The sequence below is a fragment of the Vigna unguiculata genome, chromosome 3, assembly GCF_004118075.2.
Source record: "Vigna unguiculata cultivar IT97K-499-35 chromosome 3, ASM411807v1, whole genome shotgun sequence".
Lineage (NCBI taxonomy): Eukaryota > Viridiplantae > Streptophyta > Magnoliopsida > Fabales > Fabaceae > Vigna > Vigna unguiculata.
This window is the reverse complement of record NC_040281.1, coordinates 48,916,346-48,937,295: the sequence shown is the minus strand read 5'-3', so window position 1 is coordinate 48,937,295 and position 20,950 is coordinate 48,916,346. Positions and strand designations below refer to the sequence as shown.

Here is a 20,950-nt window from a genome sequence, read left to right as displayed (position 1 = left end):
GATGTAATTTGTCACCATAAATTGAAAAAAAATGAAACTAATTTCAACATGTTAAAAATAATTAAACAAAATTAAAAAAATCATTAGAAACAACCCAAAATGATAAAAATATCCTTAATGTAAACGTATTTGATTAGTAATTTAATTGAAAAATTCATGCTACTCCAAAAGTGTTTACGGCCTGTTCATCAACTAAGCAGATATAGTTATAAACATAAATTTAAAATACTGAATTGTGATGAATTTTACAGATTTAGGTTAAAGTTTCACACACAAAAAAAAAATCAACTTTTATTTTGAGATAGAGAATGTAAACAACCAGCTTCTGAAATAAAGAAACCAAACTATTGGTGAGGTATAAACCTTAAATTGGGCTTCTTTCTTAGTTGTTGGTATGATGTCAATTATGAAACTTCTTTATATATGTGGTTACAATATGAATCTTACATCACCACTTCTTCTTTTTTTTGACAGCTTATGTTAATGTTTTTTTTTTTAATGTAATTGGTACGTTTTAGACCATACACAAATTATTATATAGATTATGTAATATCTTCTAGGACCTGAGTTGAAGTTTATTTTTGTTACGAGGTTTCTTATTAGGATAACAAGTACATTTAAATGTTTTGAAGAGAGAATAATCAAGTGTTTGTGAAAATTTAATTTCAATAAAAGGTGAGAATCACAAAATTTGAGTAGGAAGTTAGCTTATGATATGAACAATAGAATACATAACTTATCCCAACATTTGGGAGGTATAAAAGCATTAGCCATTAAATTTTTTTGTCTAAGACTGTATTCATATTTGATAATTTACTGTTATTGGAGATGACGAGCGAGAATTTGCAAAGATTTTATTGTGTTCACTTCTATCGAAAAGAGCAGATTTGTAAAGATGGATCAGCGTTTGAGTATCATGGCTCAAGGGAGGAATTTGAGGATATTATTTATGCTTTTACGTATGTACCCTCCATTTGGTTTTTTTCTATTTTTGTTTCTCTTCATTTGCGGGTGGTGCAGATTTGCTTTTATGTATGCTTTTTTGTTTCACTTCTCTCTTAATTAATAATAATAAATAATAAATGATCATAAATAATAATATATTAATTTTAATTATAAAGGCACAATAGTAATATTGCATTTAAATCTATTAATTTTTTATCTTATTACATTAGTTAAATCATCCACAAACTTTCAAAAATTTCACATCCAAATTTACTCACTCTGACCTTCAAATCTCTTATGCTCTCTTTGGATTGATTGGGGTGTGAATTTGGGAGAGTGAATTTGCGTTGATTTGAGTTGATTTACAGGTAAAGATGAGATTGTTTGGATTAAATAAAATATGATATAATTTGAGTGGATATAATTGGAAAGTTTATGAAAATTTATGTATGACGTGATTTATAGAATTTAATAAATTATAATTTTTGATAAAATAAATTGTATGATTATCATTTTACCCTTCAATATAAATAGAAGAAATGATATTCAAATAAAATTAAAAATGTTATTTAACATTAAAAAATATAATTTATTCATATTATAACCAATAACTTAAAATAATTATTATTATTCTCAATTATAACTTGAAATAATTTATAATATAGGCAGTTTAATTTTAACACCACATTTATTTAAAAATATTTCTATTTTATAGAATTAATTCATTTACAAAAGATATTTATTTAAATAAAAATAATAATATTATATAATACTAATTATTATAATAATTATAATTACAGTTATTATTAGTGTATATATATATATATTAATATGTATATTTGTTGCATTCGTTAAAAAAAAGAAACTAATAAATATAAGTAAATTAAATTGTTATAAGAGAAAAACAATATCGTAATTTTAATACGATGATCTGGTTTTTCCTAAACTTCACCTCATTTTAGAGAGTGCTACATTTGCAACTCATCTGTAAATCCACACTCTCAAATCAACGCAAACAAACATACCCAAACACCTTTTGAAGTCACTTCCCATCTGCATGAATAATACTCATGCGGATCCAAACACATCACTAAAGTAAACAACTCAAACTTTACCTTCAAATTTATTCACTCACTCTCCTTCAAATTAATTCTTAAAAGTGAACAAAGCCTTGGACTGTGATCTTTTGAGAGGAAGGATTAGATGGAAAGGGGAAGAGATCAGAAGGATTAGAGGGTGAAGTTAATGTTTTTTTTAAAGGATTAGGAAGTGATTTTAGAGTATATTAGAGAGTGAAGTTTGTGAAAGTTTGTGATTGAATGGAATGATGTAACATATTAAAAAAAACTTTTAATAGATTAAAAAATGATATTACCAAAATATTCCTAATATTGAAAGTAATGTAAAATGCTATATAAATAATTTAGAATAATTTATTTAATTTGTATTAATTGTCTGAAATAATAAATAATTAATTTATAAAAAAAATGAAACAAATTTGGTATGAAATTAAATTTGACATTTACCAATTTAATTTTTACATTGAAAATAATTAATTACGTTTTGTATTTTATTTTTCTTTTTAATAGTAGTCTTTGAAGTATAAGATTTTTGCTTTATTTGATATGAACATATATTTTTAATTTGATTATGTTTGTTAATAATAGGTTAAATCATTCTATAGGTCCCCATTTTTGTAGCGAAATCTCAAGTAGGTCTCCCATTTTTATTTGACTCAATTGAGTCCCTATTTTCGAAAATTCGTTGCATTTGGTTCCTTTCCGTTAGTTGACTAGTAAGGTGCTAATTATGTGCCACGTGTCAGCACGTGGTTTTTTATTTTTTTTATTTTTTTTAATTTTAATTTTTTTTTAATTTTTAAAAAAAAAAAAATTGCCACGTGTCAATCTGACATTGTGCCACATGGCAGAGACAGTGTGATGTGACAGTGACAGTGCCACGTGTCACTATTAGATGTGAAAAGTCTCAATGTAGTCCCTATATTTATTATTTTGTCTCAATTTGATCCTAATTTTGTTAAAACTGAATCAATTTCATCCTGTATCAAATTTAAATTTTATATAAATTTTACAATAATATTTTTATTATAGTTGATATTTTTAACAAAATTAAATTTATTTAAATGTATATTTTGCACTAATATTTATTTAAATTTTATTTTAAATATTTATATATCCATAATTTATAGATAAATGTTAGAGTTGCTTTAAAAATAAAAACTTTATAAATTCAAATATAAAATTAAAAAAAAAAAATTTATAACAATTCTAACATTTGTCTATAAATTATTGATATATAAATATTTGAAAGAATATTTAAATAAAGTTCAATGCAAAATATACATTTAAATAAACTTAATTTTGTTAAAAATATCAATTATAATAAAAATACCATTGTAAATTTATATAAAAATTAAATTTGATATAGGGATAAAATTGATTCAGTTTTAAAAAAATTTGGACTAAATTGAGACAAAATAATAAATTCAGAGACTTTTCACATCCAATATTGACACGTGGCACTGCCACTGCCACATCACACTGTCTCTGCCACGTGGTACAATGTCAGATTGACATGTGGCAATTTTAATTTTTTTTTTTTAAATTATAAAAAAAAATTAAAAATTTAAAAAATTTAAAAAAAATTAAAAAAAAGGTAAAAAAAACCACTGCTGACACGTGGCACATAATTAGCACCTTTATTGGTCAACTAACGGAAATGAACCAATTACAACAAATTTTTGAAAATAGGACTCAATTGAGTCAAATAAAAATGGGGGGACCTACTTGAGATTTCGCTACAAAAATGGGGACCTATAGAATGATTTAACCTTAATAATATAGGTAATGATTTTTAAGAAATTTATTTTCTTCAAATTTTATACAATTATATATTATTTATATATTCTTAACTTTTAGATTTTTAGATGTTTATTAATAATATATTTTTATTTATTTTTATTAATAAATTAAAACTAAAATTACATATACTTATTTGTTAAAAAAATAAAATTGGTAAATATTAATAAACTAAATTATCTAAAAAATTCAAAATAAAAAATATTTTCACATGAACCATTACTTTTTAATATTTTCAAAATATTTGCATTTGTTCAACTATAACAAAAGCAATTGAAGATATTGCTTTGAAATGTTAAATAACTGCATCATGCAGAAAATAATAAATAATCAAAAGATATTTCGGTAAACATATGTGTGACCCTCCAATCTCCTTATATGCATAGGAGGATGGGGTTTTTAACGCATCTAGCTAATAATCACCCCTCATCACACTTACAGTAATTACACTTAAAAAGAACATGGTCTTAATGAAATGCATATGTATTATTTTCATAAATCCTTAACCTTCTCCCTTAATATCCGTCACTCGCTTAATAAGATCCTTAACCTTCTCTAGCATCTTATTATTTTCATAAATCACCATAGTAATTTAGAGTTATTGATATTAAGTTTCCATTTTTTTTTACGCCATATCAAAAACTGCTTCAACTTTTCCAATTTTCTTTAATTTACCCAAGTTTGAACTGCAGCAAGGCAGTCATAAATCCCATGCTTTGACTCAAAAACCTTCCAAATTCTTTCGACTTCATTGGTCTTTCCTAGGTTTGCATAAAGACGAATTAATGTTGCACATACCCATCAATTTTCTTTCAAGTTTTCACCTTCAATCTCATTTGGTACAACTTCAACTTTTTTTATTAAGCCCAACAGAGGTGTAATGTTCAATTGGAAGTCGTTAAAGAAAATGATTTATGTAATTTACCCAAGTTTAATTTACCCAACAGAGGTGTAATGTTCAATTGAAGTTTGATAAATTCGATAAAAGTGAATGCAATATTTGCTACCATTGGATGAAGGGACTAGAAATAATCCTCATATAAAAGACTAGTTGTGTAATGATTGACTATAAGTAGTATTGAATAAGGAAAAAAAGATAGATTATGAGATTTTTCATGACATGTGTTACATATGCATAACATGCTAAACAATTTTAAAATTTGCATCACCTAATATGAAATGTTATTAACTTGTCCAAACTTGAATTTAAAATTTTATTAGTATTAAAAATATGTGTTACAGTTAGAAACAAAATTACAATTCAGAAAACAATGACATAAATGTATACGGACCATGACCTATATCACTCTCGCAAAATGGTTCAGTAGTAGTGTTAGGCAAGTGTTTCAAGACTGAAAAATGTCTACTTTCAGAATTTGTTATTTTTAGTTATTGTTTTCTTAGTTTTAAGAGTCAATTTTAGTTGATTAGTTATTCCTATTTTCTTGACTTATTTCTAAAAACATAGTGAGAAGTTATTTTTAAGTTTTATAAATTGTAATGTTTTTGTTTTAAATAAAATCATCATATATTCATCTACTCTTTTTGTTAAGCAAATTCTGCTTTTCTTCAAATATTCCAAAAAATTCTCTTTCATTTGATACAACACCATTTGGAAGGAAATTCAAAAGCAAACATTATTGTCCCCTGAAACTCTAAAACACTAAGCAAATTAATTATAATGGGATGAGCTTTTAGTAATTTTGTTTAGAAAAGAAGTGAGATAGAAATAGAAAGAAAAGAAAGTAAGATTCAGTTATGCTTCTCATGGAAATAGACTCTGCCATTTATCATTTTCATCTTAATATTGTCATTGTATGACATTTTACCATGTAGATTGTAGATTTTAAAGTACTAGTATGATAAGTTAGTAACACATGTATCAGAGTACCATGAAATGCTAGCCATAAAAAGTCTTAAGAACAATCATATTTCTAAAGGACTATGCATAAATAAGTTTTGTGTGACCATATTATGATAATATGATAATCTAAACTTCACACTGTCATTATTATATTACACAGTCATCTTGTTTTGTTTTTTTTTTCCTTTTTTTCATTCTAATCTATTCTCTAAAATGGCTGAGATAATCATAATCTCAGTCACATAAGTCATAAGAATAATATAAATACGCTCATGAGTATCAATGGTAAAACTATCAAATAACAAAAGCCAAAATTTCAACAATTATTTTGTATAGATATGAAATAAGTCTAAGAACATGTCATTTTTGTATTTTAAGTTTTGCCCAGAGTTGACTGACTTTTTAAAAATCAAAATTCAAAGTAAGATATTCCAATTCTGAAAAGTATGATCACACTTCACTACTTGTATATATTACATGAATTCTAGAAACCATAAAAATCATTTGGTCTCGTAGATTCAGCAGGCATATGCACCAATGAACCACTGTTGGAGGGATGATAGAGGATTAAATAATGATAATAGTATAACTTTGATACCATGAAAAGTATCAGAAAGAAAAAAAAAAGTTAGTGATGCACAACCTTGAATATTATAATTTATGAGGCTTTATATAAGACAAATCATAAATATAAATAAAAAACATAAATAAAAAAGTCATTGTTGTTTTATTTTCAGTTCTCTCCCGGTTAAAATTAGTTTATGTATAAATTATTTTGCATATTGTTTTATAAAGTATTTCTAATTTTTACGTTTAACTTATTATAATGATGTCAAAATTATTTTTTATTTTATCTCCTAATTAAAAGAAACTCATGCACACATGCTAATAATGGGAAGTGGTAATACTTTAAAATTTCTCCAATAAAAAAATAGTCACTTAATAATTAATATATTGATATTTTAATTATATTTTTTTTATTTTTTATTTAAAATGATAATATATATTACTATATTACTAAAATAAATTGTAAAATAGTTGTATTATTTTTAAAAGTGTCCAATTATATTTTTATACATCATATGATAAAGTGATATTTCTTGGGTGAATTTCACAGTTTTCCTCATAAATATCTTTAACAAAATAGTATAATTTAAAAGAAACAGTTGACTTTGAGTGTACAAAAACAAAAGTAACATCATTATATTTCAAAAGATGATGTCATTGCCCTCGTAGGAACATAACGAAGCCCAAGAAAACAATGAGTTGAAAAGATCCTTTGAGCAAAATTTCAGAAACTATCATTTATTGGGTTTAGTTAAACACATTACATGATTAGGGTTCAGAGTATCCCAATGCTGAAATAGTGATAGTGATGGGAGTAGTTTACAAGACAATACATTCTTATGTTTTATTTAAATCTAATTGGAAAAATTATCATTAAGTGTCAATAAATTTTCATGTTTAAATTTTCACAGAACCAGAATCTAGAGGAAATTAAGGTAAAGTACACCAATATATGAAAACGAGTCTCTTCTGTTTAAAAAATTGAATTTAGAAACATAATATAAAATATTAAATTAGAACAATAAATTAAATATAAATGCGAATTTAGTATAAAAGGTCCATACTTTCTTCTAGTTACATAGATAAAAGGAATTGATCGGTCGAATTGAATTTCATAAATTTAATTTTCAAATTAATGTGATCGAAAGAAGTGCCATCATATTAATTTTGGTGTCGGAATTTACATCGAAAGGTGTGTGATTTAAAGAGAAATTGATTGATTCTCACCGATAGAGCATACACTCTCATTATTATTATTTATTTATTTTCAATATTGCATAGATACAAAATTAGAGGTGAGAATGACGAAAGAATAAATGTAACAATTGTACTATTTTATTCATCTTAGTGAGTTTGCACCAAAGATGCAAAATAGTATTGAAGATAGCAGACACAGCACAAATATAAGAAAATAATAAAAGAAAAATAAAGAATTGTTATTTCATTATATTAGAAAAGAATTTTTAACTTACTTGTATGTCTATTGCGTAACCAACAAATTGTTTGTATGGACCATACTCGTTCATATGAATTATTGTTTCAAGATTTATTTCTCAATTCATTTTCTCTAAGTATTTAAATTCAAATTTTTAATCTCTCTTAACTTTTCTTTCTTTAAATACTTTATCAAAGTGTCTATAATTTGACTCTTAAATTTGATTTGTAATGTTTAGTTTCAAATTTCTTTACTAATTTGGTTCATGTCTCAGTACATTTATTTCTACCATTTGAATTTTAACTATATTTGTTGACTTGTTATTCACCATTAACAATATCATTTCCTTGATCCTTATCTCTTGTTTTTTCAAGCAAGTATTCAATCACAAAGATTGGCAACTGCCCTTACTATTACTTATATAATTAGCCTCACACAAAGATAAAGTCACATCAAAATACTTTTTAGCACCAAAATATTGAGCATCCTCAGGCTAGTTTGTGGTGCTTTTCATGTCAACTTTATCTTTACACCAATCAACATAATTATTCTTATTTTGGTACATTTAATAGTCTTATATTACATTTGTTAAAAATTAGACTTTAAGTATAACCTAATCTCACAAAATTGTCTCATAAGGTGAAGTTTGCACCCATTTATATATTGTGAATTTATTTTATCTTTAGTCTATGTATAGGACTTCCAACACTTCCTCTCATATTGAGGTATATACATCTTAATGAGTGGACTAGACATTAATGAATGGTTCGATAGCGGTCCAATAACTAGTGTAACGATAACATCAAACTTCGTTATGATAGGTTCCAACCCATGATTTTTATTCCATATTAAGAAGTGAATTTTAAGTCTAACTCAAACCCATGAAATCGAATTGTCAGGTGAGGTGAGGTTTGCATCTAGTCATATATTGTGAATTGACATTATCTCTAGTCGATATAAGACTTCCAACGATTGTCTCCATATCTCCATATGTTTGCTAGCAAGCCAAACCCAAACATCTACTGTGAATATATTATTGAGATATTATGATTATTTATTATTATTGATACTCATTTATTTTATTTTCATTAGTAATTTTAAGGCTTAAATACCTTTTTAGTCCTCATTTTCGTAGTGTTTGTTGCGGATGGTCCTCATTTTGACAGAATGTTTATGATGATCCTCATTTTTACAGAATGTTTAAAATGGTCCTCATTTCCGCAATTCGTGTTTTATTTGGTCATTTTCTGTAACGCCGTTTAAATCATTAACGGAGCATTATACAGGTGGCACGATTTGTAGTAGGATGTGTTACGTGTACTGTATAGGTGTGGTAATTAACGTTCATTTTTCAATTTAGGGGAAATTTTGCAATTAGGAAAATTTTTTCATCATCGTCTTTCTTAAACTCGAATTTGTAGAGGAAGCAACTATACTTGTCATTTCATTATTGGATTGCAGTTGCGCTCTTTATTTCAATTTTACAGATTGGACTTTAAAAGATTACACACAATAACGTGAACCCTATTACTAATTGCAGCATTTTTTCAACAACCTTCAATGTCTTCTCCAAATCATTAATCTGTCTCATTTGTGTCATGATGATGACATCCTTTTCATCAATACCACCATTTGAAAACATTGCAACCCACATTATTGGAACCACCGCTCTATAAATCAATAAACCAAAAATTAAAACCAATTTATTATTAACACAAAACTAAAAACAGATTGTACTCAAAATTTTCTACCAATATTCTTTGGAGTTCTTGCCATCCTCAAAGCTGCCATCTCCGCAACTACAAATCGGGGTTAATCCATTTCTCGTTGAACCACCAACAGTGCACGAAGTGATACAACATGGTTGCCTCTAACGATTACAACCAGAGGTAAAGGAAGAAGATTGGGACCATAACATACCTATATAATGGGATTGCAGGAAGAAGAAGATTAACTGGAAAATTGAAATGAAGAGCACAAATGCAATCTAATGATAACATGACAAGTATTAGCTGCTTCCTTTGCAAATAATCTGAGCTTAAGAAAGACGAAGATGAAGAAATTTTCCTAATTGCAAAATTTCTCCTAAATTGAGAAATTAATGTTAATTAGCCATATGTACAGTACACGTAACACACCCTAATACAAACGTACCACATGTACAATGCTCCGTTAATGATTTAAACGGCGTTACAGGAAAGGACTAAATAAAACACAAATTGCGAAAATGAGGACCATTTTAAACATTTTGTCAAAATGAGGACTACCCGTAACAAACACTACGAAAATGAGGACAAAAAACGTATTTAAGCCTCATTTTAATTAAGAGATACATTCTTAGCCTAATAAGGAGCATTTTTAGTGAATGCAATTTTATTTAAATTTGTATTTATACATCGGTAACTTGATTAATAAATTTGTAAGAGTTTTCTTGGTATAAAAGTTATCATATATCTTATAAATCATTTGGGTGTATAAACAATACAAATTACATGATAATTCACTTACTTGCATCTAACATAAAAAAAAAGGTGTAACCTTCATTGTAGCATAAAAGGAAAATATGAATTATGGAATATAAGGTTGATATTTATGAATAGACCGAAGAATTTTCAAGAAATTCATGATAATCCAAAAATCTAGAAAAACACGTCCCTGACTCAAAATAGATAAAAAAATCTCCCATCTTTTTGAAGAGAGAAAAAAAAGATGAGGCCAAAGTCTCATGTCAACAAAAGTAACATAAATAGTTTGGACTTTTAATACACTCCAAGAAGTAAAAAGAAAAAAAAAAAGTCAATGAAGTGAAGGTATCACTTAAAAATAAGGTGACTTGTTACGGCTTAAGGCATCACTTGAAAATATTTTTTGAAATTGGTCTAGTTCATTTCTTAAAAAATTTGATTTTATATCAGATCAATTTTAGCATGTTTTAGAAAATAAAAAATGTTTCTAAATTTAAGTTATATTAACAAAATTAAATTAAATTTTAAATATCATAACTATACATAAAATACATGTAACTGTAAAATATAATTATTTTATAAAACATACCGACTGATATATTGATAGAATTTAAACCCATTTAGGTTATTATGGGATGAAAAATAAATCTTGAATTTATTAAGGTTTTTTCGAATTTACCGCCAAACTATTTTTTTCTTTTCTATATATATATATATATATATATATATATATATATATATATATATATTTGTAAATTGTTATATGATTTTTACTTTTGCATTACATTTCATACATTTTTTTTAACATGGGTTTCGAAGCCTCGAGCCGAAGGATATTCATATTTTCTACGACTTTAACAGCCTTTTGTAATTATAATTGTTTTTTCAATGCTAGTTTGTTTTTACTAAATGTTAATAATTTTTAAAATCAAATTTTACAAGTTTTTAAAATAATACATACAAAAATACGTAAGTTATAAAAATAATATTTTATCATGTAATTTGAAATGTTTAACATATTTGGTTTTAACTAAACAATTTTACCCATTATTAAATTGTAAAACAGCTTTATTTGATAAAATAAAATACATAACGATAACATTCTTAGTTAAAAGTAACAGTACTAATCCTAACTAAAAAGAATTATATAATTTATCGTTTTTTTTTATAAAATTTTATATTTTTTAATTATATTTCAATATATAAAGAACATCGATATAAAGCACCTCTATTTCTCCCTCCCTCCTCTCTCTATATATATATATATATATATAATAATAATAATAATAATAAATAAAGAGATATTTTTTATTTTTTATGTTTATATTTTATTATTTTAATTTTATCTTTAATTATCATTTTAAAATTTAACTTTTTTATAAATAATTTATTTTTAATCGTTATTTTAAAAATATTTTTATCTTTAACAATTATTTTAAAAAAATATATTTTTTATACATATTTTATTTTTTTATAATTTTATATGTAATAGTTCTTTTAAAATTAATAGTATATTTTTTATTAATATTAATTATAATTTTTATAAAAATTAAAAAATACGAACAAAAGTCTTGTTTTTATATATTACATCAATCATACGAATAAAAAAGAATTTAATTTTCATGTTAAACAAGTATTTGTAAACAAATAAGTATTTATAAAAAATGGTTAAAGAATCTCCACCTTAAAACTTGATTAAATCCAAAAATAATAATGTCAATGAATGGTCCTGAAGAAAAGTGGTAATATAACTGAACTGTTATGAATTAATAATTGTCCATTGATTTGATATATTTACTCATATGATTCTTTACTCGGTAAATATTTGTATTAACTAAGTTGATATTAGTTATTAGTTTTCTTTATGGATTACATATTATATTTATAAATAGGACTCTTCCTATCAATAATAATACACAAATGAGTTGCTCCCTATTCTCTATTCTCTATTGTTTCTTCTCTATTATCTATTATTCTCTCTATTATTCACTTTATTTCATAACACGTTATCAGCACCATGCTCCAACCAATTGAGGACTAGTGGAAGCTTTTTCTCTATAACGACAATGCTCTGCGCGTCTCAATACAGGTTCTTTCTAATCCTTTCTCAAATTATAATTTTACCTTATATTCTTCCTCTTGTGATAAGAATTATTTAACTTTATCAATTTTCATCTTCGTCTTATTATTTTTATTTTTATTTTGACGGTGATTATTATTATTATTATTATTATTATTATTATTATTATTTTATGTGCTAGTTTTAAACACACGAAATGTTGCAAAATTTGGATTTGTGACCCTTGATATTACAAGGAAGAATTCCTTATATTGGATTTTAAATGTTGAAATATATTTAGATGCAATGGATAGTGGGATACCATTAAATAAAGAAATAAAGCATCTAAGCAACTAATTTGCTCATAACAAAAATATTGTGAGAAAAGATTTCACAAATATTGTGAATTTATTTCATGCCTATGTATGGCTGGCTGGATAAAGCAATAAAGCTTTTGATGAAAAATCATGAGATCCGCCTAATCTGCTCCATTCCCAGAAGTGAATGCAGCAATCAATATTATGAATTTATTTCATGCCTTTGTATGGCTGAACAAAGCAATGAGCTTTTGATAAAAAATCATGAAACCTGTCCAAATTGGTTCTGCTCCATTCCCAAAGGTGAATGCAGTAACATTTAATTTATATTTTCATGATCGATCATGATCTTGATTTTGGACATGGTTATAAAGAAAATTTCGAAGACACATTTTGTCACCAGAAGTGGCACGATAATGTGAAAAAAATGAAAAAGAAAATGTGAAAATATTGACAAAAAGATGAAGGTATATATTATCATTACGATGGTAAAGGCCATTTGAGTTGTACTTATTGTACACCAGAGCATCTTACAAATAATGAGAAGAACATAGAAACACACTTTGCTTATGAAGATGGTGATTCTGATTATGGCCATATGGATGCTACTCATCTTGATATTGTTATTTTCTTTGCTAAAGCAAATGAAAGCATTGATCACCTAATTGATTATGAGAGTGTTGAAAAAAATCTCATATTGATATTTACGTTTATATGAAAAATGAATGTTTTGCACTAGTACTAAAAGATATGTGTCTTACTGATTGTGCAACAACTTATATAATTCTCAAGAGTAATAAATTTTTCTCTTGTTTGATAATGTGAGACATCGATGTTAGTATTATTTATAGTACTACAAATATATTTGAAGACTCTAGAAGAGCTATTATACTTCTACCAAGAAGTTGAATAGAAACTTATTAAGTTTCAATGATATTTGTCTAAATGGATATTATATTGAGACAAACAATGAAAAATATATGAAATATCTTTATATCTATATGATTGAGTTGAAAAAGAAAGTGTATTGGAGAAATTATCAACATTCTCTTATAGTTTGTACTACAAGTTTATTAGTACAATTTAAATGCATGTCATGGTAAACCAGAAGTTTACAAATCAAAATGATCGCCTTGATTGACATGATCAGTTATTATGATGCGAAAAAAAAAGGGTTGAAAAACTCATGTGAACACGTTTGAAGCGTGGTAGACCTATTGGTTCCAAAGATAAAAACTCTTGAATGAGAAAGGGGGCTAATATGCAAAATAACCTAATCGAAAAGGTTGAAATCCCAAAAGATTCATTTGACATAATTAATGGTTCGGTTCAAGAAGAACCTCAGGTACCTGAAATGGTTGAAAATGATGAGATCTCAATAAATTATGTCATGAATCATATAATATGGAACCATAATAAAGTTAACATTGACGAAACTTTTACTTATAACATAGCGATGAATGTTATGAATGACAATGAGGATCAATAAGCAATGATCATTGAAGATTATCGGCAAAGAAAAGATTGGCCAAAATGAAAATATGCAAAGAAGCATAAGTATATTTGTTTGTTAAACGAAAGGTTTTTGAACATATAGTTCGCACAACTGAAGTTATGAAACCCGTTTGGTACATATGGATTTTTGCGCAAAAATCAAATTAAGAATCATGAAATTGTTAGATACAAAGCACAATTGGTTGCTCAAGGTTGTTCACAAAACCTTGTATTGATTTGTGAAAAAACATATTCACTAGTATTGGATGCAACAACATTGCAATATTCGATTATCCTAGTTGCACAACAAGGTTTGCATTTACATCTAATGGATGATGTTACAACCTATTCGTACGATTCTTTTGAGAATCATATTTATATGAAAATCCCTGAAGGATTTTATTTGCCCAACAAGACAAATTCTAAAGAGGGTTATTCAATAAAATTGAACATGCTCTTTTATTGATTAAAGAAATCAAGACGTGTGTGGCATAACCGTCTTATTGAGTACTTATTAAAAGAAGGATATAAAAATGATCCTATTTGGTCTTGTATTTATATGAAAAGATCCAAATAATGAATTTGCCATAATTATTGTTTATGTAGATGACATAAACGTCGTTGGAATTTCTAATGAGTTCACAAAGGCAATTGATTACTCAAAAAAATAATTTGAGATGAATGATCTTTGAAGCACAAAGTCTTATTTGAAATTAGAAATTGAGTATTTAAATAAAGGTGTTTTTATACATCAAGAAGCTTATATAATTAAGGTGCTTAAAATGTTTTAAATGGACAAGTCATGTCCATTATGCACTCCAATAGTTGTGAGGTCGTTAGATGTTGATAAAGACTCTTCTTAGACCTTAAGAAAATGATGAAGATCTTCTTGGTCTAGAAGCACCATATCTTAGTGTCATAGAAACACTAATGTATCTTGCTAATTATACTCGATCTAATATTGCATTTGTTGTAAATTTGTTAAGCAAGATATAGTTCTTCAATTACAAGAAGAGAATGGTTTGGAGTAAAACATATACTTCGTTACTTTAAGGATACTACGAATATGAGCTTATTCCATCCAAATGATTCAGATTCAGACCAATGGGTTATGGATATGCATGTTATTTTACATATTCTTACAATGTCACAATGGTTGATCACAAACAAGATGTTTGTTCACATGTGGTAGCACAATGGTTTCATGAAGGTATATGAAATAAACCATAGTAGCAACATCGTCTAATCATACAAAATTACGAGGAAAGTTGTGAATATGTTTGGTTAAGGTTTATAATTCAACATGTGCAAGAAACTTGTGACTATCCCCGAGAAAGATGGAATCAACAACCATATATAAAGACAATAGTGTATTGTTCAATTGAAAGGATGATATAGATATCCAAAAATTCATTCATGTGAAAATATGGCAGGTCATTTATGAAGTTTTTGCCAAGGAGAACTTTTGAGCAAATGATTCACAAGTTTAGACTCCGTCACCTTAATGATGTAAGTTTACATGAGGGGGAGAAATATAATATGTAATGAACAATATTGTATTACAAAATACAGAATGTTGTACTTTTTTTCCTTCACTAGGTTTTTTTTATCCCAAAGGGTTTTTCCTAGTAAGGTTTTAACGAGGCACATTCTTTTATCAATGGACACTCAAGGGGGAGTGTTATGAATTAATGATTGTCCATTGATTTGATACATTTACTCATATGATTCTTTACTCTTTATGATAAATATTTGTATTAACTAAGTTGATTTGTTTTCTTTATGGATTACATATTGTATCTATAAATAGGACTCTTCCTATCAATAATAATACACAAATGAGTTGCTCCCTATTCTCTATTGTTTCTTCTCTATTATCTATTATTCTCTCTATTATTCACTTTATTTTATAACACGTTATTAGCACCATGCTCCAACCAATTGAGGACTAGTGGAAGCTTTTTCTCTATAACGACAATGCTCTGCGCGTCTCAATAACAACAGTTTGATTTCCTTTTACATTTATTTTCTTATTTTTTATTTATTTATTTATCTTTACTTTTATGTCGTGGAAATATTGTTATTTTTTTATTTATCTTAGTTTCCATTACCTTTTATTTTATCTTAATTTTCATCTTTTTATCATTTATCATATTTTTCATTTTTTTTAAAACAAAATATTTAATTTTGTAAAAGTTAATTATGAAAATTTCTATACTTTAGTATTGTATTTAAGGATGACAAATAAAGTCCATATGCAAGTAAAATATAGTAGGGATACTAATTAAATAATGGATATGAGTATTTGATTACTTATTCATTGATGAGGTGGGTATGAATATCATGATATCCCCGACCTATGGATACTTGTTACTCTAGCATATTTTTTCTTCGATAATAATTATTAGCGAGTTTTATTTTAATATCTTTTTTAAATCAAGTTATCAAAATAAAGTTATTGGTGAGCGAAATATTAATTATTGAAAAATTGTTTGAAATTTAATTTCATATATATATTTTTTTTATTTAGGCCAAAAAAATTGAATTTATATTTAAAAAGATTAATTTTTAAAATTTATATTTTGGTGCAACTCAATCAAATTTCCATTGCATTCATATTTTAAAAATTAATTTGATTTGAATTGTACTTTAAAATTAATTTTTCATTTCATTTTTTTAAAGTATATATATATATATATATATATATATATATATATATATATATATATATATATATATATTCATGGAAATCCACAAGTATAAAAAAAGAATTACAAGTATTTTTTTCTCAAATACCTAAAAAGTAACAAAACAAATATTTTCCAACGGAACATGTAACAATTAGGTACTATTTATGCTCGATCGACTCGTTACATTCTTTAATTACACTATTTATTTTATTATTGGTCATTGTATAATTATGCAAGTCCTTAAAAGGTGTAAATTGAATTTGACATATAAAACCAATATTTTACAAATAAGATGCTTTCTTCATGAGAGAACATTATGATCAAGTGTGATAAAAAGACAACTTCTCTTCTATATGTTCAAAATAAGTATAATGACTTAAAAAGAATAAAAGTAAAACCATAATCAAATCCAAAAAAGTGTTTCCATGATACACCTTTATATTTTTAATCTGAGAAAAGTGTGATATTTTGATCGATTTTAAAATTGTTTTGTCACAAAATTTGTTGTTGGGATTTGTTTAGAAGAATACTATAAATATTCATTATTAGTAAGTGGAAATAAGTTTATATAAGGATCATGACATCACTTTTAGCACTAAATATTATAATTTAATATTTATAGTTTTATTTATATTTATATATCACTTAGTTTGTCTTTATTAGTCAATGTAAGACTTTTATCTTGAATTTCTAACAGTCTTATCGTGTGAATTGAGTTTTATTACCATTTTTTACATTATTGTCCCATTCATTATCTAAGAAAATTTCTTTTAATTTAACCCAAACTTTTTACCATAATAAAACGTCTTGTTTCTATTTGAGTCAATTACTACAATAAACCTAATTTTGATATCACTTTTGGAGGTTCTTACTAGAGAGAAAATCATTAGCAATTAATCATTAATTACTCATACAAAATAAAATAGCATGACACTCCCTCTAATCCAATAATTTATTCTTTCTCTTAAAATGGAATATTTATAAACTTTGTTCTTCTATAGGTTTGAGATGAGACAAGGAATTCCTATGTTTTCGTATGTATAAGAAAAATTGCTTTGCTTGCTGAAGTAAAAATGCAAGTAAATCAATGGCAGCCAATTGGTACTCCAACTAATTAACCACATATTTCCCATTTTCTTCACTGATGATTATCTTCTATTTACCACAATCACCACTTCTCGAAACTCAAGTGAGTATAAGGACTTGGATTCTTTCTTGTTTGTTGATTTTAACAAAATTCAGATTTTTAGCTTGTAAGATTGTGTCAAGGAAGAAGATGATTGAAAAACATATATTTCTATTATCGGTTTTAGATCCAGAGAATTGATTGATACCTTGACTTTCCAATTTTGACTTGGTTTACAAAGATAAAAGGAAACTTGGTAGGGTGAGTTTCTTAAGTGAATGAAGTTAGTTCTTGAAGGCATCCCAATTTATTTCATGCATAATTGTTCACTTTTAGAAGTATTTATGATGGTATTGATTATCGCATGAAGAGTTACTTGAGGGATTGTAATCTTTTATCATATAAAATGAAATACTTTAACCAAACCAAGTAAAATGGGAAGTTGAATGTTCATACTACTCAAGACTCTCATGCATGAGTGCAATCATGTCAAGGTTGAATAAGGAAATAAATATCTTTTACCATTTTTCAATGGACTTTCTTCTTTTCAGGTTAATAAGTAATTTTTTATTGTAGAAACTAATTTCTTTCATTGTACACAAATTTAGACATTGACTCTGATCAAAACACATTAATAAAATAATTAAATTAAATTAAAAAATAAAAAATAAAAGTGGCTTTAATTTGATCGGATGAAAAGTAGAAAATATAGATTGAATTAGGGTTAAGAGTGAAAAAAGAGACTTAAGATGTGCAAGGGAAGAGTGACGAAGAAAGAGCATTAAACAGTTGTGTTTTTGTTTGGGTTATGACCGCCGCGGTTGCAAAGACTTGGGCGGGGCGGCATTCAGAAGTGGGCCGCGGGATTGGGACCCTAAAATCCATAAAAGGGAGAATTAGAAGTAATAAGAGAGAAAGGGGAAGGGTAAAAAAGTGAAGAAAAAATATTAGAATTTAAGCACCGCAAGACAAAGAAATAGTGAGTAGGGAAGGAAGAACCAAGTCTCTGTTCTCTCTACTCATAACTTTCTTCCATTCTATTTCTATATCATCCTTCGCCTCTTCTCTTCTTCCTTTCCCTCATTCTCTTACTCTCATTCCCAACAACACCACCGTTTCCAGACAAACAATCCTCCTCCAGCTTCCAGAGCTTTCCGCGTTTCCGAATGTCCACCGCACCGGCGCAGCCTCCGGTGAAGTCCCAGCCTCTGCACAACTTCGCCCTCCCCTTCTTGAAATGGGGAGCCAGCGGCAAGAACCACACCAACGCAGCGCACCACCACCGCTACCGCCGCCCCTCCTCCCACCCCTCCGATCACGCCTCCGAACCTGACTCCGACCCCGACTCCCGCCCCCACCGCCTTGGATCCAGGACCGCCCGCAACCGATTCGCACTCCCCACCTGCTCCCTCAAGCCGCTACCTCCACCACCACAGCCACCTCAGGCGCCGTCGTGCAACGATGAAACCGACGACGAAGCTGCCAAGCGCGACATCGAGGACGCCGAGGAGGCCGTGCAGAAGCCGTGGAACTTGCGCCCCCGCAAACCGGCGCTCCCCAAGTCCGCGCTCGAGATCGGAACTGGTCCTTCACGGAATCACGCCAACAACGGCGCGGGAGAGTTTCACGACGCCGTTTCGCACCACGGCGAGCACCCCGCCCCGAAGTCGCTCCGGCTGCGAGGGTTTGCGGACACTCAGTGTGCGGAGAAGAAGGAGAAGAGGAAATTCTGGATCGCTCTTTCTCGAGAAGAGATCGAAGAGGACATCTTTGTCATGACTGGCTCCAGACCCGCCCGCAGGCCCAGGAAGCGGCCCAAGAACGTCCAGAAACAAATGGATGTATGCTTCTTAGCTTTCTCACTTTTCTTCCCTCTCCCACCTTTTCCGTGCTTCTGTTTTTTCTAAACCTTTTTATTTATTTTTTCTTTATTGTAGAGTGTTTTCCCTGGCTTATGGCTGGTGGGGATAACTGCGGATGCTTACAGAGTCCCTGATACACCTACGAAGGTTCTTTCTTTTCCTTGTTTGTCTTTTTTTTTGTTTGCTTTTTTTTTTTTCTGTTAAGTTTTCAATGTGATTTTCGCAAGCTTTAGTCTTAATGTGCTCTTTGATTTTGTACGAGAAACTAATCAGTTTGTGGTTGATTCTTGCAGAGGTGAAGCCAATTCAGAAAAGTATTGAAGATTTGGGGAGGTACAGAGGCGTGGAATTTTGTAAAGAGGAGTAAGTGTTGGATTGGAATTTGGAAAGAAGGCTATGACGAAGATAACAACAACAATGATGCTAGTTTTCTTGTGTTGATTCCCAGCACTAGGTTTTAGATGCAAGGGACAACTTTAGTTGATTTTTAGTAGTTTACATCTCTGTAAGGAAAGAAAAATATGATATGGTATGAGTATATATAGATTAATTAATAGAGTCGAATACAGTGATAATCTTTTCAATTCAGAGCTTTTAGTTTGTTTCTTAAATTATTTCTGATGCATCAAATGGCTTTCTATGTTTGACAGGCTTAGGGTAGCGTGCTTGTAGTTAATTAGCCAAATCATCAGTTCAATTTATCGGAGGCACTGCATCTCCTTGCTTCCTTAGTGGCTCCGGAAGCCGACTTTGATGGAAGACACTGATGTGGTTGAAAGTTAACTGCAATGATTGCATGCTTTTGATGCCTTTCCCTATGTATATTATGTTCTCGTATTGTTATTTGATTTGGTTCTTCTGAATTTTTGCATTCATTAGCTTAATCAAACCATTATCAGCTTTGCATAAAAGACAAGCTAAATCTTAGATATCAATGGGTTTAAAATTCATTTGTTCTGATTTTAAGTATAAAAGATAACATCATCTGCATGCTGAAATGATTTTCTACTATAAAAATGTACGCACTAGAGTGGGAATGTTGAAGCACCACACTTACATGTACTCATTGATAGATATGATGAGTGGTGACTAATGTCATATTATATTTTACATAGCAACCAGAGGCAGGACTTCTACTTATTTATCTGGCTGAACAACTGTAAGATCGTTTCTTCTAAGTTGCGCACAGTTGTATCTGTCTTGGGATAATAATTTTTTTATAGCATTTTTAGAAACACCCGAATAAT

General features: G+C 28.2%; 1 protein-coding gene across 3 annotated transcripts; it reads left to right on the top strand.

The window, feature by feature from the left end:
- The first annotated feature begins 18,809 nt into the window (after positions 1-18,809).
- LOC114175648 lies at positions 18,810-20,566 on the top strand. Of its 3 annotated transcripts, none has more exons than XR_003602872.1 (4): positions 18,810-19,682; positions 19,779-19,850; positions 19,997-20,066; positions 20,354-20,566. XR_003602872.1 is itself a non-coding variant. In XM_028060418.1 (3 exons), exons 1-3 carry the CDS (start codon positions 19,008-19,010, stop codon positions 20,000-20,002), a joined length of 753 nt encoding a protein of 250 aa, XP_027916219.1. In that variant the 5' UTR covers positions 18,811-19,007; the 3' UTR covers positions 20,003-20,317. The 3 variants fall into 3 exon arrangements, 1 of the variants encoding a protein (XP_027916219.1); XR_003602871.1 differs by having other exon boundaries at positions 18,811-19,682; positions 19,997-20,232; XM_028060418.1 differs by lacking the exon at positions 20,354-20,566 and having other exon boundaries at positions 18,811-19,682; positions 19,997-20,317.
- The last annotated feature ends 384 nt before the right edge of the window (positions 20,567-20,950 follow it).